This window comes from Toxotes jaculatrix, chromosome 14 (assembly GCF_017976425.1).
Source record: "Toxotes jaculatrix isolate fToxJac2 chromosome 14, fToxJac2.pri, whole genome shotgun sequence".
In the NCBI taxonomy this organism is placed as follows: Eukaryota; Metazoa; Chordata; class Actinopteri; family Toxotidae; genus Toxotes; species Toxotes jaculatrix.
Genome location: NC_054407.1, coordinates 15758551 through 15775885, shown reverse-complemented (window position 1 = coordinate 15775885; position 17335 = coordinate 15758551). Strand labels below are relative to the sequence as shown.

The 17335-nt window shown below is 41.2% G+C and overlaps 1 protein-coding gene across 3 annotated transcripts in view; it reads left to right on the top strand.

Moving 5' to 3' along the window:
• LOC121192950 (adhesion G protein-coupled receptor L2-like) overlaps window positions 1–17335 on the top strand; it is an 82835-nt gene that overhangs the window by 39154 nt on the left and 26346 nt on the right. For all 3 annotated transcript variants that reach the window (XM_041054994.1, XM_041054993.1, XM_041054995.1), the window contains exons 4-8: window positions 762–871; window positions 4372–5172; window positions 13567–13866; window positions 15166–15266; window positions 16733–16918. In XM_041054994.1, coding sequence (XP_040910928.1) covers window positions 762–871; window positions 4372–5172; window positions 13567–13866; window positions 15166–15266; window positions 16733–16918 — 1498 coding nt within the window. The remainder of the gene's footprint in view (window positions 1–761; window positions 872–4371; window positions 5173–13566; window positions 13867–15165; window positions 15267–16732; window positions 16919–17335) is intronic.

Here is a 17335-nt window from a genome sequence, read left to right as displayed (position 1 = left end):
TGGTGCCAGTCTTTTCATGTTTGCCTCTGCTACTGCTGACATTATTCTCAATCCCTTGGCCTCAAGAGAGCTTGATTGAAGTGGAGCCAATTTCACCCTATGAAGTATTTACACAAACTCAGTCCTCTGCTGTTCTTTTTTTCTCCCTCTCCCTCTTTAACTTTTTTAGCACCCAGAAACATCTGCACACACAAACACACACACATACACACACACACACACACATGCACACACTAACTTTTCAATTCACACATCAGATTGTTAATTCACTGAGGGACACTGTTTCATACTGGAAGGCGAATAACCTCTCATCCAAATGACACATTGACATCGTGTTTGTTGCGTACATGCAGAGGAGCCGCTCCGTTTCACCAGAGGCCACCCATTCCAGTCCACTGCATGTCACCGCCACCTGTTGTGTGTGTTTTAATGAATGTCTTCCCTTTCAATAGCGGTATGAAGACGCTGTTAAAGGAAATGCCATCGCTAATTCCTAACATGCCCTTAGCTGCTCTCTCACTTGGTTATTCATTATCGCATTCATGCACATTCGTTTACTCTTCCTTAATGTTTTCATTCCTCTCTCTGTTTGCCGAGGTTTAAACTAGAATGCATATGTGACAGTCCTGGCTGGGATTTCATCAGTTACTGTAGCCGTAGCGATAAGCTTTTCCCGCTCTGTGTTATTAGTGTTGTCTTTGCAGAGCACTCTTGCTGTGGGTAGTCATGATGAAATCTCTGGTCAATCTTTTTTTTTCTAGGTGCAACAACCGTACGCAGTGTGTGGTTGTCACTGGCTCTGATGTCTTTCCTGATCCATGCCCTGGCACCTACAAGTACTTAGAGGTCCAGTATGAGTGTGTTCCCTATAGTAAGTATCGCCATCCAAATCTCATAGTGAACTCTTATTGTCTGTTTTTGAAGTGTGTGTAGACTAGACAGATGTGCTATAACTGCAGACTCTGCGAAAACAGCGTATACATTTGTTTTACAGATGACTCTTCAACCCGTGGGAGTATTTGGGAGAAGACTCTAGCACTGTTAATGATAAATTATATTGAAACATAACAAGTGTTGGGGCCAGTTCACCCCAATCATGAAAGAACTCAGTTACCTCCAGTGTAATTCAGCCATGCAGACAGTTTTGGTTTTATTTCCTCAGGTTTTAAGATATCTGTTTTTAGAGGTGAGCTCTGAAATCTGCTCTTATAGTGATTGTGTAGGAAAAGAAATATCACAGTAATGTCGTCTGATAACCACGAGTGGATTCTGGGTTTCTGGGATTAAACAAGACCAACTTTTACACATATCATATCAATATTTCAAGCTCATTAACTTAATTGTCCTGTGATGGGATCTCCAATTTTAACAGCAAATAGCTCATGAAAAAATTAGGTGCTAAAAGAAGTTGGTTACATCTGTTACAATGTAATGATACATATTTGATTAACATTTTATGTCTCTTCTGGTTGTAGCTACAGGTTGTGAACATTAATTAGGTTAACCATCAAAAACTGCAGTGCAGAACTGAATATGTTTAGTTACACATAACTTAAGTTACTTACAGTTGTTGAAAACTAAGCCTAATTAGATTCACTGATGGTTTCGGATTTGATAAACAGATTAAATACTGGATTTGGATCTGTCAAAATGCTATCGCTGCACCGCATCCCAATCCATCTGAGATTTGTACCTCCACCCTATTACAGCGATAGTAAGTGGATTTTTGCTTGTGTTGCTAACAGCACAGAAAAATGACATTTAAAAAAAATCAACAGCAAAATCTCTTTCCAGAAACAGTGTTTCGGTTACTGTAGATAATCTACAGACCTCACTGTGAGCAGTTTTCATTGGAACTACATTCTACTGAAGAAATACTCCCTGTAAAAATACGTTTTTTTCACTGCTGTGAGCACCACAAACAAAATTCCTTTAACGTCTATTGTATTTGGGTGGCGGCAGAAATCCCAGAGGCAGATATTTCCAAACTTGGGGAAATAAAACCAAAAACTTTCTGTGTGACTAGATAAGACTAGGGGCCATTGACCCTTTGAATAGTTTTTAATGGTATTACCTACAGATTTGGGGTGTTTTCATCAGTACAGCACATTCAGTTATTTCCTGTGGAAACATATTTCAGAGGTTATTAGAGTAAAAATCCTAAAATTGTGAGATGATTCTGCATCTTTTCTCAGATTCCTTCATACAGTCATGGAATGACTCAAGTGATTTAATTAAATGTGCTGTAGTGTTGGTTAAAGCCGGCACTACTTTAAACTCTGTCTCTGGTATTAGATTTGAGTTAATCTACCTCAAAAGGGTGTTTTAGAATAGTTTATAAGACCAGATCTAGGCTTCATCCTTGCCTGTGAAAGTACTTAGTATTTAAATTGATGAATTGTAAACATTTTCAGAAATATTCACCTCTTTTTTTTCTTCTTTCAAACAGACCTCCCTTTCACCTCCTGTCCCGTTCCCCCACAGCTAACCTCTTTGCTCTCATTTTTTTAACTTCCAATCTTTCACATATTGTCTCTAGCCTCTCCCCCCTCCGCGTGTTTGCAGCTTCAACAGTCCACTAAAGAAAGTCCATATTAGGCTGACTGTTCATCAGTCATCCACTGTGCTGTTGCTCTCTTTGGCTCATTTAAGAGTTTGGTCTGTAACATTAGCACCGTGTCATGTTTTTCGTGTGTGGGCGAGCAAGTTTGGAACCGAGTTTTGATTTGTGTTTATAAAGTTTGAACAAAGTCCACCCTCAGTCGATAAAAGCCAAAAATAACTCTAAGAATGTTATCCATCTAAGTATGACCAGAACTTTCAGGATTTTTTTTTCTCCCGCCACTTAGAAGAAGCATTTTTAGAGGGATTTATTCTGCTTTTACAGTGGCCAATGCATTATATTGTTGGCAGTTAATGATTGTAGGAATGAAAAGTTTAATGTGCTGGAAAGCTTGACACATAGCTTGTCTCCAGTCATAACTTGTCTGTTTTTATATCCTAGGATGAGAGGCCGTTTCACTAACAAACATCCTTTTTTTTCCTCTAGCTTCTCCTCCCAAAGTTGCCCTGCAGTTCATCTCATGGTCATGTCCTCCAACTAATTCTTCTCTTTGTACCTGGTAGTTGTCTCATGATAACCTTTCTCTCCCTTTTGCACTCTTTTTTTGCTTTCTTTTCCAATGCCTGAAATAGAAGTGGAGCAAAAAGGTAAATGAGTGGTCTGGTCCTTCCCTCCCCCTCCTTCGGCTCCTTGTTCTGTGGTGTTGAGTACAGCTCCCCTCACGTCTCCTCCCCCCTCCTGATTGCCTCTCCTGTCAAATGCTAAACCCATAGGAGGATTGTTTGCACCCATGGAGTCCAAACGAATTCCAAAACGAGAATTTCAAATGACATCCACGGTCACCGAATGTAGTTTTTTTCTCACACTGTGAAAGAAAACACCAAATGTTTGGTGTTGATTTGTTCCAGGGACTCTCGTTTAGCACTGTATTAACCCTTGAAGAATGACTAGTTGTGTATATATATTCTTATTTGGCTCAGTTTGTAGTTTGCTTGGCCCAACTTCTGCTGCACCCATAGCACGTGATGTGAAATAGCAGTGATGGCTGAGTGAGACTGGCACAGACAAAAAAAAAAATGTTTGAAAGGAAAGCAAGAATTCAGTGTCCCCTTTTCATCCCGAACCAATTATTGTAAAACTGCCAAAATGGGAACTGTGCCATGGCCTCCCTCACCCATCAGTGGTTACTCTTGTCTTTTGCCACAGAAGTAGTGAAAATCCTTTACCACAGTTGTTTGATCTCTTCCCCAACCTCCACTTTCATTTTACCTCTGCTTTGCTGCCGCCACCACCATTGACAACCTGTTGTTCACTCTTATCACAAGATGTGAAGTCTGTTCCCTTATCATTTTTGTTTATGACCTCAGTCATGTGAGTATGCATGTGCAGTGTGTCCATATTCCCAGCTGTTCATGTGGCATTAGATGACAAAGGCAGGCTGATATTTTTTTTAAACCCTCTACTTCTCCCATGTCCCATGTCTTTCATTTGCAGGATTTTGAATTTTTTGGTTCAAATTTTATTTTGTTTTGTCCCTGTTAGGATGTAGCAGCAGACCCTTGAGATGCAAGTTCTTTTAACCTCACATTTCTCACTCTGAATAATCACTATGACACATTCATTTATTTGCTTTTTTCCCTATTCATTAGCGGTAGTACAAAAGCACTAGTTAAAATATTCCTCCAAATTCACAGTCCCTGATCTTGAGTTGTACAGCACCGAGAATGATGCGTGTCAAATGTGTAATGTAGGTTTTTTAACACTTTGTCTTATTGTATTTTGTTTCACTCTCTTCCCTGTCACTGTAGTTTTCATTTGTCCTGGGACTCTGAAGGGTGTTGGAGCCGCCACCTTCCTGTTTGAGGCAGAGCAGCAAGCAGGGTCATGGTGCAAAGACCCTCTACAGGCTGGTGACAAAGTCTTCTTCATGCCCTGGACGCCATACCGCACTGACACCCTCATAGAGTACGCCTCGCTGGAGGACTTCAAAAATGGTCGCCAGACGACCACCTATAAACTGCCGCACCGTGTTGACGGGACAGGCTTCGTAGCTTATGATGGTGCTATCTTCTTTAACAAGGAACGCACTCGCAACATTGTCAAGTTCGACCTGCGCACACGCATCAAAAGCGGCGAGGCTATTGTCAACAACGCCAACTATCACGACACCTCACCTTACCGCTGGGGTGGCAAGACAGACATTGACCTGGCAGTAGATGAGAGGGGCTTGTGGGTTATCTATGCCACCGAGCAGAACAATGGGCGCATTGTGGTGAGCCAGCTCAACCCGTATACGCTCCGCTTCGAGGCCACATGGGAAACAGCGTACGACAAGCGCTCTGCCTCTAACGCCTTTATGGTGTGCGGCGTGCTACACGTGGTTCGCTCCACCTACGAAGAGAACGAGAGCGAGGCCAGCAGGAGCCAAATCGATTACATCTACAACACCAAGCTGAGCCAGGGCGAGTACACTGACATCCTCTTCCCTAACCAGTACCAGTACATCACCGCTGTGGATTACAACCCCAGGGACAACCAGCTATACGTGTGGAATAACTTTTACATCCTGCGCTATGACCTGGACTTCGGGCCACCGGATCCTGCAGAAGGTGAGAGCAGTTCCATTTTTATTTGGTTCATTGTCTTTGTGTGATTCTTCTATTGTTTGGCTGCAGCGTGGGATGTCACAGATGGCTGCCTTTTAATTTTGGATGCAATTTAGGTGTGATAAAGAAAAGAGGGTTGTGTTAGTCTTGGGGAAAGGGCTCATTTGCAGACAGAAATTACAGATTCACCTTGGAATGAGGGATAGCTCCCAGTGTCATCGCGCCGCTACAAAAACCCGCTTCTTTATTACCATGAGGCAAGCAGAGGCACTCTCTCCAGCTGAAGCTCAGACCCTATCAAATTCTTTAATCTCAGGCCTTATCCAAAACCATTATGAACACTGCCCTCCTGAACTTCCCACTAATGCTGGGAATACGTTTCAGAAGTATTGTGCACAGTATGACAGAGGTTATCCTCTCCTCCTTACCACAGGATTTCAGATTGTGTTGCCATGGCTACCTCATCAACCTCACAGAAGCCAATTTTTTTTTTTTTTTTTTTAAATAGATCAGGAAATAATCGCCATCCCATTGTGGCATAATATTTTTAAAACCGCCAGGCTGAAGTGTGTATGAGTTATATACCACATGGTGAATCAGGGTAGACGAATGGCAGGTAAGAGATCAATTACAGTGAAGAATCTTGTCGGGCGGTTAGGGGGCTTAAATTAATCTGTGAAGTGTTGAGAGGCGACATACGTGCCATCAGACAGGGACCTTACATCAAGCTGATAATGGGCCTAATTACATGACTGCCGCCACCTTATCCCATAGAGCCGGGCTAAGTCTCTTGTATGAAGCAGGGGAAACAAGGACCGTGACCCAACTCTGCGTCGTGTTAGAGGCTCAGGTTGCCCCTGAGCACTGGTCCAGATTAGGTTATGATTTTTAACTTCTGGATATTTGGGAGGGGTTGCCAGGGGGTAATCTGATTCTTGGCCTGAGCTGTTAAAGGGGGGTTGGCGCTGATGTCTCAATGGAGGCTGTGTGCTCCTGAACTCTGACCTCTTGTCAACACGTCTGTTTGTTTTCCTGCCGTTCCCTGGAATCTCCCCAGCACGATAACTCGACACCCAAGGGGAGCACCAAGTTTGTGTCTGTTTTGCTGAACAACCAAAGCCTCAATTAAGAGTATGTTAGAGGAGAAATGAAAAATACTCAAACTTTAATGAGTTCTCCATGCATGCAAACTGCCTGCTCAACTGTTCACGTCCTGATGTATGTAAATGTAATTAACAGCTGAATTATCATAATTACCCTCCTTGTCTCAAAAGAGGCTCTGGGAGAGGAGGAAAGTGGCCATCACAGAGCATTTTCAATGAAGGGTTTAATGTGCTCTCTCAGCTACTGTAATGGCTCGGTAAACATAAATGCCACATAGGCATGGTGTTGCCACTTGCTGAAGGAACAGTGCATTTAATCAAGGAACCCAACAGAACATAGTTGTTGATTTCACTCATTATTCTAAGTACCATTTCCAGGCACTGTTTTGTTATTAGGATCCAATCAGAAATAAGTTTTTGAAGCAGAACTTGTCAGTGTGGATCATTAAGTGTGTTTTATGGGAAAATGTTGAAGTGCTGTGAGTTCAAGAAGGAGAGAGGAGGCATCTCAAGATGCCACGGCCAGCAGCAGCACGCCGGTCTTTGTGAATGGCACTCCAAAATAATTGGTTCTTGTTTATTAGGTTTTTTCAGACCTACACCTTTAACTTCTTTACTGTGGAACTATTAGGATTTATTGCTGCCCATGATATGGCGTTGAATTAAGCAACCTATTCTGCAGGGTAATCTAATGGTGCTGAAATAATGTCTCTCTCTCTCTGAAACTGAGGGACACTTGAGGCGTAAAGGAAATTAATTGTGCCCATTAAGATTCATCGACCACAGAGTGAAGTTACCTCGAACACCAAACCGAGTATATTTCTCTATTTTGTAGAACTCTTGTAACACAATGAGCGTAACAGTAACAGTCATCCTACGGAGGCGCTGAGGTGCCAGCAGGATTAGGGGTTTATATTAAGGGAGTTTCAGTAAAGTGATCAAAGCAGAACATAATTGACCTTAGCAACTTGTCGGTATTTCCTTCACCTTGTGTAGAGTGTTTGCAACACTGCGGGCTTCTTCATTCTGGCCATGGTTGAAGTGATTAGCTAAGACCATTCCCCATATTGATCTTTCCGCTTATTGTTCCAAACAGTTCACACACATTTAAAGAAATCGTCTATGCTCTGCTAATGCATTGTGAACACAAAACAGCAATGATCAATACTTATAGAGTCCACCTTCTCAGAGGTCTCCCTGAAAGAGGTGCATGCCAATAAAAAGCACACTTAGGTGCTCACCGTTACAAAACTTTTAGGGACATAGGTAATGTGTTCCCTGTGATGTGCAAAGATATTACCTGATTTCAGTCCAGTGAATTCAAAAAACCAATCAGAAGAATCTGAAATTGCCAAAAGCATTTTGAACTAACAAGGAGAGAAAGGAGAAAATTAATTTGTATTTGAGGTAGAATTGATCTGAGGCCAAAGACGAGAGGCATAAAATTAATGGCTTTGTCCGAAAGGCTTAGCCACTCCGAGTAATCTGGTACCAGTGAGCACACGTGGGCTCTGCACTGAATTCAAGTGTCAAGGAAAAACGCCATTTCATATCCTGCATGCCACGCATATCTGTCATCACAAAGCTGATGATTTTTTTGTTTTTGTTTTTGTTTTTTTGGGGGGGGGGTTTTTTTGTTTTTTGCTTAGCCATGCTGTGGCTAAACCCAGCTCTGCACCTCGCTGCACTTTGGTTTACTTTTATATCCCTGAATGACGCCTCCAGGTGAGCGTTCAAGACAGAGGACATTTATAGACGTATCATGCACTAAGCCTGTGTTCCACCCTCTGAAGCGTGATGTTCAGCAACAGAAATAGAGGCTAGAGGAAGTAAAGGAGTCGGAAGATTTGGAAGAGCTCTAATTGTTCTGCTTGCTGAATCATAGCAGGAAATTGTTTCAGTGGACATTATAGGCGTACATGACAGGGAGTTTTGGAGTCTTTTTGCTCTGAGTGTATTTCTGTCTGCACATATATCTTCCTGTCACCATGCTTGTGTCTTTATTGTGAGCTGCTTTGCCACCTTCCTCTGACTCAGACCAGTTGTGACTGCACCATGTCTGCTGCTCCACAGTGTTCAGTTTCAGGCCTTATAAATTACCCCGCGCAGACACAGGATATGTCCGGCAGAGTTTTTTTTCTTCTTCTTCTCCTCTTTAAAGAACATGTGTCAGTAAAGCAGCGAGCCCCGCAAACAATCTCACAGCAACTTGAGTTTTTTTCATTTAGCAGGAGTAATGATTGAATATTCCTCAGTGTCAGATTAGAAATTGCTTCAGAATTGTTTTGTGGCTCTTTACCTGCTATGCCAAGCTGTGTGCTCCCATCACGTAGGCTTGAATGAAGCAGAACAGCATGATCGCATATAAACAGCCTAATGTAAAATTCATGTCTTGAGGGATTTATTTCTCTGTCATTAATTACCAGCACTGTCTCTAGGTAAAGAGGCAAAAAGACCAACTGTAGCTGTTACTCAGTTCTTCTCCTCTGAGACCGTCTTGTTATTAAGTCAATCTGAAATGCACAACGAATAAAGACACATGGATATATAAAGACCCACATACAGTGCAGATTACATTTGGCATCATTAGCGTCGCAACAAACCTATTAGTTTGATTAAAGCAAACGTTAGACACTGTTTGTTTAATTAGCGCAGAATCCAAAGTGTAAAAACAATAGCTGACTTAGGATGCTGAGCTGGCACCAGTGGAGAAAGAAGTATACAGATCTTTTTCTTAAGTAAAAGGGTATTGACCCTTTTACAGTGTTCATTCTGTTACAAGGTAAAAGTCCTGCATTTCAAGAGTGTTTTAATATATAACATACAATGTGTTTTATTATCACTCATGTTTCTTCTTCATTTCATAAATTACACTTAATAAAAATGAATTATTTGCTACTGAGCAGTAAAATATGTTTTTGTCTTAAAATAAGAGAAAATACCTACCAGTCTTGTTTATTATTTCAACATTTTCCCAATAGAATTTAATTTGCTTGAAGAACTTAATAGAAATAAATAGGGCTATAACTAATGATTATTTTCATTATCAAATAATCTGCTGATTAGACTCTGGACAGAAAATTAACCGATTGCTATTTTGATAATCAGTTAATTGTGTGGTCTATAAGATGTCAGAAAAAATTGTTGTCATATGCCCTTTATCCAAGGTGACGACTGGAAATGTTGTTTTTTCCAGCCAAAAAAATCCAGTGGACTTTCACATAAAACAGAGGGAAGCAGTAAATCCTGGAACCAGGAGGCTGGAACCAGCTAATATTTGGCAAATTTCTGGAAAAAACTACAAAAATGATCATCTATCAATAATAGCTGTCAATTTATTTTCTGGATATAGACAATATAGAAATAAGTGTGAAAATCTTGAAAGAACTGCGGCTCTAGAATCAAGACTTACATATGTAAAAAGTGATGACACCAGTTGATGCCCACCATGAAATGGCGAATTGGCGTTTTTACCCTTATGGATTAAACAGAATGCCAAGAAGGCAAATTTTTGACCTCTGAACAGACCCAGATAAGCTGTTTCTAGTCGTTATTCTAAGCTAAGCAAGCCTGCTGCTATTGTAGCTTTCTATTTTACAGTAGCATACAGTATATTTACTGTGTTCTTACATTTAGTCATTTGCTCGTCGTTTCAGATGGTCTAGAATTGGATCACTGCTAATGTAGGTGTGATTTTTAACTCAGCTCTGCCTGTTTGGTATTTCCTTTCAACTATATCGGTCTATTTGTTATCGCACTGGGAGGCTTAGCCTTGTAAATGATTCATCTACAAAATTTAAATCAATTAAAACTGCTTATATTTGGCTATGAGCTGTCATCGCGCTTCTCTAATAGTAGGCATTAGGCGGCTTATGATCCATTTATCCTGGCATTTGTATGGACAGGTAGGTAGTTTTTACATGAGTGTAATTTGAGATTTAATGCTTTTTTAGTGCAATGTTGTAAGGTACAAAAGCAAGGACAAACAGAATATCTAAGCCTGTGATCATCTGATAATGGTTTAATATTTTTTGTCATCGTCTTCGCAGATGTGTAAATGACTCTGGGGAGCTATAAAGTGATAAAACTAATTCAGCTTCATCTTCATGTCTTGATTGATGATCTTGCATAATGGTTTTCCTTCCTTTTAGCTCAGTTTTAATTTACATGGTCTGTTTAGACTCTGGTGACAGCCATTTTTCAAGTGTTCAATCTCAAACTCTTCCATTATTTACAAGAGGTATTATTCAGCATATGGCAACAGTATGCCTTTGGTGTCAGATTGCCCATAAAGAGTGACTTCACTGCCTCTTGAGAGAAATGGTAGCTAATTGGTACAGCCCTCTCTTGGCTGAGTGCTATCAGAGGACGCAGGGCTCTTACTGGAGGGGAATTTTCTCTTCGCAATCAAAAGAAAATTGTAGCGCATGGTAGAGAGACATCAAAATAAGCCCACGGATGCATTGACATCTGACAAGCACATTACTTGATGTAGTATTGAATAGATATGTTGTATATTTGATGTTCTTGATGTTATTCACACTCACACTCTGATGTGAAACCCGAGACACGCCGACTATAAACATGCACAAAGATTGTATCTTGTCTTTGAGTAAAAAAAATCACTCAGTCGACATCTGAGTGTCCCTGCCCCAATATGATTTTATGGTTCTGCCTGAAAGAGGAAACATGTGAGAAACAATGACCAAGAGTCTCATAGCACGAAATAACTCTTCTTTAATAAACAAGTACGTTGTCTTAAAGTTTCTAAGCTCATCTCCTTAGTGGAGTTTTTAGAGTGATCAGAGAAATTAGGGCTGCAACTATTGATTACTTTCATCATCATTCAATCTAATCAGTTAGTCTACAATATTTCCACTTAAGAGCAACCCACTTCAAGCCAGTGAAAAAAAGCACAGAGACAAGAAGAAAAACAGAAATGTCTCATGTGAAATAACCAAAGCTTCTACTTTCGGCAGAAAATAGTGTTTTCATGTCCATCAGTCATAATAAAAAGATAATAGAAAAAATTACTTTTCGGGGCCTTTAAAGGACAGAAATGTCCCAAAATCATTGGCTTCAACTTCTATTTCAAAATGTAATTCAAATATAAGACGTATACGTTATGGACTGTTGGTTGAAAACTATTTAAAGGCCTTGGATGATTTGGATTTTCCAAGATGAAGAAAGAAACATAAAAAAACAAAAAAAACAAATGTCAAAACTGAACAAAATATGTCTTGATACTCTATGATAATTTGTGATGAAATGTGTCAGGTATAGGTGCCATGGACTCTTGAGCTGGATTAATATGGTCTCAGGAGCAGGTTAATCAGGTGATGCAAGCATATTAAGGCTTATATCAGCCTGTGGAAAAGCAGAAGTTTGCTCAGGTATGGAGAGGTTTAATATTCTGAAACCCAATTACACTTGCCCTTGTATTGCATTATATGCGTATATTGAATCAACAAAGTCAGCCTATGAATCATCTCACTTTTCCTGAGTCAATAAAAAAATCTTCACCCACAATACATAATGTATTTGAAACAGTCCTATTTTCTTTTTATTGTAGCATTGTTATACTACTATGTTACAGCCTGGTCAGAGTTATTTGTCGGTTTAGGAAACAAACAAGTTGTTTTTCATCAAATTCACTGCAGTGTACTTTATAAATCTTAAGAAAAGTAAAAAAGAAGGAGGCTATGGCAACCTAGTTTTCCACTAAGAATTAGAGTAAGGCATTTCCGATCATCCCGGGTCCATTCTTGGACTGTTTCAGCCCTTTTATTGTAAATTTATTTATTTTTTTCTTACCAATTTTTGTTACTCTTACCTTGTTTCCTGGGACTAATTCTGAACATATAGCTGTGAGTGCTAAATGGAAGGCTTCCTGATCATCTGCTCACACAAACCGCACGTCAGCTGTTACTTTTGCAGCCATGCTGTCCAGGCCAACCTGTGAATGTGTGGGTGACAGACACACAATGACTGAATGAGTGTAAGGTAATTAGCTAGGGCCCCCTGCCAGGGGAAAAGGTCATTGAGTAAAATATCACAATTCAGCCACACTATAGGGTGCTTAGGGGGTTTTGGGTTTTTTTTTTAATAGTGAGCATCACAGGAACACTGTTTCCTCCCCTCTGTGGCCTCCTGACCACACCACCAGATATCAGCTTTGTAATAAACTCTGATATTTTACTGGAATGAAAAAGCAAAGATTCCCCTGACTGGCTGATTAGTGTGAAATGTGAAATGTGGGCTTTGTCACCATCTCTCAGGAAATGGAGATATGTGTCTGATGATGGAGTGTCAGATAGCATGATATTGCATTTTCCCAGAAGCACCCAGGGAACCTGAAGACAACACTGTAGTGCCTTTCACAACGGCAGACCTCATTGTGGGAAGCGGCTTTTATCTCCAAATACAATCAGGTGGTTGTGGGCAAAAATGTATGATCATTCATGCAGGAAACAAGTAGCCTAGTGTATCCATGTAGACATGCACGCTTATACACACTAACGTTCACTGTGCTTTCTTTTTTTTATTCATATTGGCTATTCATACTGTATAAAATTTATAGATTTCCTATTTCTGCTCTCATTTCCTAGTTGTCTCCAGGTTCTCTGCAGCAGATATCCATCTGTGTGCATGCAGTGATTTTAAGCAGTAACACACCTGAGTAATGGAGCAAACACAAGTGCACTTGCACACATGCATGTGCACACTCACACGTAGATTTGCTTTGCAGGGTAGGTGTGGTTTAAATACAGTGGAATCGCATTATTGCTGATGTATGGTTTTTGCTTGGAGCAGTGCGGTTCTCCTTTCCCCACACCAGCTTTATCAAAGTGAGAGAGATGAACGAGGCAGAAAAAAAGTAAGATGCAGGCAGGCTTTGTCTTCATTGTTGACATTTAATCAGCCCAAGGTACTGACTCTGTTGAGAAGAAATCATTGCTATGTCAGAGGATGCCCCACCAACACAGCTTTTCTTATTTATGGGCTTAAGTAAACCAAAAATAGCGAGGCAGATAGTGAAAGAGACAGATAGTGTCGCATTGGCAGGTTTGCCTTGTTTTCCTTTAGGGAAGGAGCAGAAAAGAGGTGGAGTTACGAGCGTAAGCTGTACGAAGCTTTTATTTCCAGGAATTATGGCCAGCAGTAACTCTAGCAACACCAACAAGCCACGGAACTCAAAGCAGTTGCAGTTTCCCCACAGCTAGAAACGACGGGAGTTCAAGGCAAGGATATTTATGACTCGAGCTCTAATGGCTTCATTCTTCCCTTGCTCTAGTGCCAACCACTGAAGATTTCTCCATCTCGTCATCCGTACCAAAGACCACCACTGTCGTCACCACCACCGCTGTGTCCACCATGAAGGGGCACGGAGACACCACAGTGGCAGGAGCCGATCCAAGAGATGGGAGAGATCCGTTTGAGGACAGTCGTGGCTCAGGTACAGCTGAGCCCACTGTCCCAGAGCTGCCACCAACACCCAGGCGCTTCTGTGAAGCGACCCGGAGGAGGGCCATCGACTGGCCCCAGACCCACACTGGAACTACGGTGGAGAGGCCCTGCCCCAAAGGGACCAGAGGTAGGCCACCATCTGGTGTGATTGTGTAAGTGTGTGACGCATACTGATGAGATGTTAAAACTTTATGTAACCCAATTTTTTTTTAACCTTTTCACTCCCCCTGTAAAGCCACAGTAAAAGTACAGAAGTGTGATCAGTTAAATGTACTTAAAGTATCAAAAGTAAGACTTTGTGTTTTCTTTGTCCATTAACAATCAGGTATACCCAGCAAAGTCAAAAATCACACTTTGCAAATAATCAGAAACAAAGCTTCACAGATCCTGGGCCAAGCTGCTACTTTATTTGTTCTTATTAAGGTGTTAATGTGGTGTTGCCATCTTTGTTCCTATGCACTGAGTCTGTGACATTTCAGCTAGGCGTCATGTCAAGGTTAAAACTAGAATTATAGCATGATTAGAACCTTTCACAAAAATAGATAACAGGACTTTTTTTTTTTTTTTTTAATATAATGGTACATCGTACATTGCTCCTCTTTGTGTGTAATTTCTTGCTGCGACAAGATTGCACGGAGAGGAAAAATGCTGCTACCCATTTCTCCCTAACAGAGCACAAGAGAAACTAATGAAAATGATGGACCGTATTTTGGAAGTTCTAAAAACAGAAGACACTACCAAAACCCATTGTCTACCAGTTGTCTTAATTAAATCCAGACATTGGGTTCACGGTTATGTCTTGCAGTTAAAATCCCCTCTGGAAGAGTAGGAAGTCAACAGCAAAGGGAACATTGTGCTGATGGTTGTTATACCAGTTCAGCTGACAACGATACTCACACAGGAATCTCTCAGAAGTTATCTTAACACCCCATCACAGAGACTGACTGAACTGTCAAAATATAAAGCAAGGCTACTGGAGGATGAAAGCAAGGAAGAGACAATGTTTTGACTGTCAGGGTGACAAAGGAAAGAGCTTTGGATTAGGTATTAATCCAAATGTATTGCATACGTATTATTACACATCGGGCGTAATCTGGTATATTATTTAGACATGATTGTATGGGAGGATATGAAATGTTTACAGTCTGAAATGTTTGCTATAACGAGCCAGAGTCTATTGTTTTTTGTTTTTCTGTTAGCTATGTAGAAATTTGATAGTCCTTTAGTATCCATCCTACATTTTTTTGTTTGTGTAGACTGTACAAAGCTTTCAGGCTTTCAGATTGTTTGGAAATGTCTGTTCCTGCCGAACAGTTAGTTTCCTGCACCAGAGAGTCTGTATGAATGAAGGATCAGCAGGAGAAACTTTATCTGAGCATGGCTTTGGCTTCCCTCCAACTGTTGTGTTTATTCTGTGGTACTGCAGGCATCGCCTCCTACCTCTGCACTGTGGCAGGGACCTGGTGTTCCAAAGGGCCAGACCTCAGCAACTGCACTTCCCACTGGGTAACTCAAGTGGCACAAAAGGTAAACGGGGAATGTGTCAATTACACACAATGTAGCAGCAAAACAAGCATGTTCTACGCCTAAAATACAGCACTGAATCACAACTTTTGAAAAAAGTTTTTCAAGTGTAGCAAAACTGTGTGGTGGCAGAAAGAAATGAGCTATCTAAAACATCAGCAGTAAATGCCAAGAACTGCAGTCAGTTGCTTAGATTCAAAGAGCAAGTGCTACTTTCTTTTGTGACTTTTCCGCTTTAATGTTCAAGAGGAATGCGGGTAGAAATCTAACGTAGACGCACAGATAAGAGTTTCAGTATTCAATAGCCTGCACAGACCGTAATGCCACGCAAACACACAACATATTGCCTTTCTCTTTGACTGGAAAAACACCTACTGAATGCAGCAGGTTCAGGCAGAGTTTCTGGGTGTTGTCAAAAGGCATTTTGTGAAATGTAGAAATGATTAAAAAGAACCAAATTCAATACAACACTAGTAAGCAGGTTTTGAATATATTTTGTGTTAGAAAATTGACAAAATTGAGTAAACCTAAAAAAAAAAAAATTATAGTGACATAGGAGAAATTGGAGCCTTAGTGAGCTATTTTTATTTTTACATATTTGTTCAGTAATAAGTGAAACTGGATACCAACTACAGATAGTTGGTTGATTACATTAGTGTTGAAATTGGATTTTACTTAAATTTAGTTGGCTGTGATGGTAGTTTTGCAGCCATTATGCCACTGGTTTTTCTGACACCTCTGTGGTTCCTCTGGCCACGTGGGAGATATTGTAGCTGTAAGACATTTCCGATATTTCTGAGTCTGAATTACACCTTGGAGGCCGAATGGTGTGAACCTGCTTGGCCACTTGTAATTATGGTCTGTATGATATGGCATGGACCCTGGATGAGCTTTCTCTTTGTGAAGTTTAATTGACAGTGGCATTGGCAGTGTGACTGATGTCTGTGCGTGTGCTGCTTCATTTCCTCTGCAAAATGGAAAAGGACACGGATTTCTTGTACACTAACTGGAACAACATCATACTGTGAAGACTGGTATATATTGTATAAGACTCGTATATACTGTATAAAATTAGTATGTGGTGTGAAATTGGGTCACAGCTCAGTCACGGCAGGTTGGGGGAGGGTGGTTGCACCCAAAAAATTAGAGCATTTATCACAAAATAAGTGCTGGATCACAGATGACAGTACAAACGCTGACAGCCTATCATTATCACCAAGTCCTGGTGTTTTTCTTTTCTTTTCTTAAGCCTCTGTATCACAGTTATCTATTATGTTCCCTGCTAAGCATGCAGTCCCTGTGCTTACATTAATTCTGCACACAATGACTTTTTCCTTCTGAACAAGCTGTGTTGCAGTGGATTATGACTGAGGTGTATGTGGGATACATTATAACAGCTTCACGTTGCGGAACCATCAGCTCAGGCTCGCTTCACTTGACACCCCCGTTTTCCCTGTTGCTGTTTTTAGATTCGAAGTGGCGAAAATGCTGCTAATTTAGCCAATGAGCTGGCACGCCACACACAGGGCCCAGTGTTTGCCGGAGACGTCAGCTCCTCAGTGCGCCTGATGGAGCAGCTCGTGGACATCCTGGATGCTCAGCTGCAGGAGCTCAGGCCCAGCGAGAAGGACTCAGCTGGACGCAGCTTCAACAAGGTACTGTGAAATTCCTGTCTGGCCTAGTGTAACCTCTCATTAAACTTTGTCCCCCTTTTGGCCCAGATCGGTGTCAGCATGACTCAGGACATTCATTAGCAGGACACCTACCGATACACACAAACACAACCCCGCGCCTGCACTCACTTACACGCGCACACACACACAGTCTCAGGTGAGGGGGCTAGGGAGGCAGGTCTAGCCCTGAGGGGAAGCTCATTCCTCTACAGCTCCCTGGTAATTACTGGCTTTGGAAACACAGGCTCACCTGGCAGTTCCACCTTAAAGGAGCTAATGGCCACGAGCCCCCCACCAACACAAAGAATAACTCTTCATTGCTGACAAGTGCTCTCTCCCGGAGCCTCTGCAAGCGCTCTGAGGGAAAAGAGTAGGCCCGACACGTACCTACATCTCTCA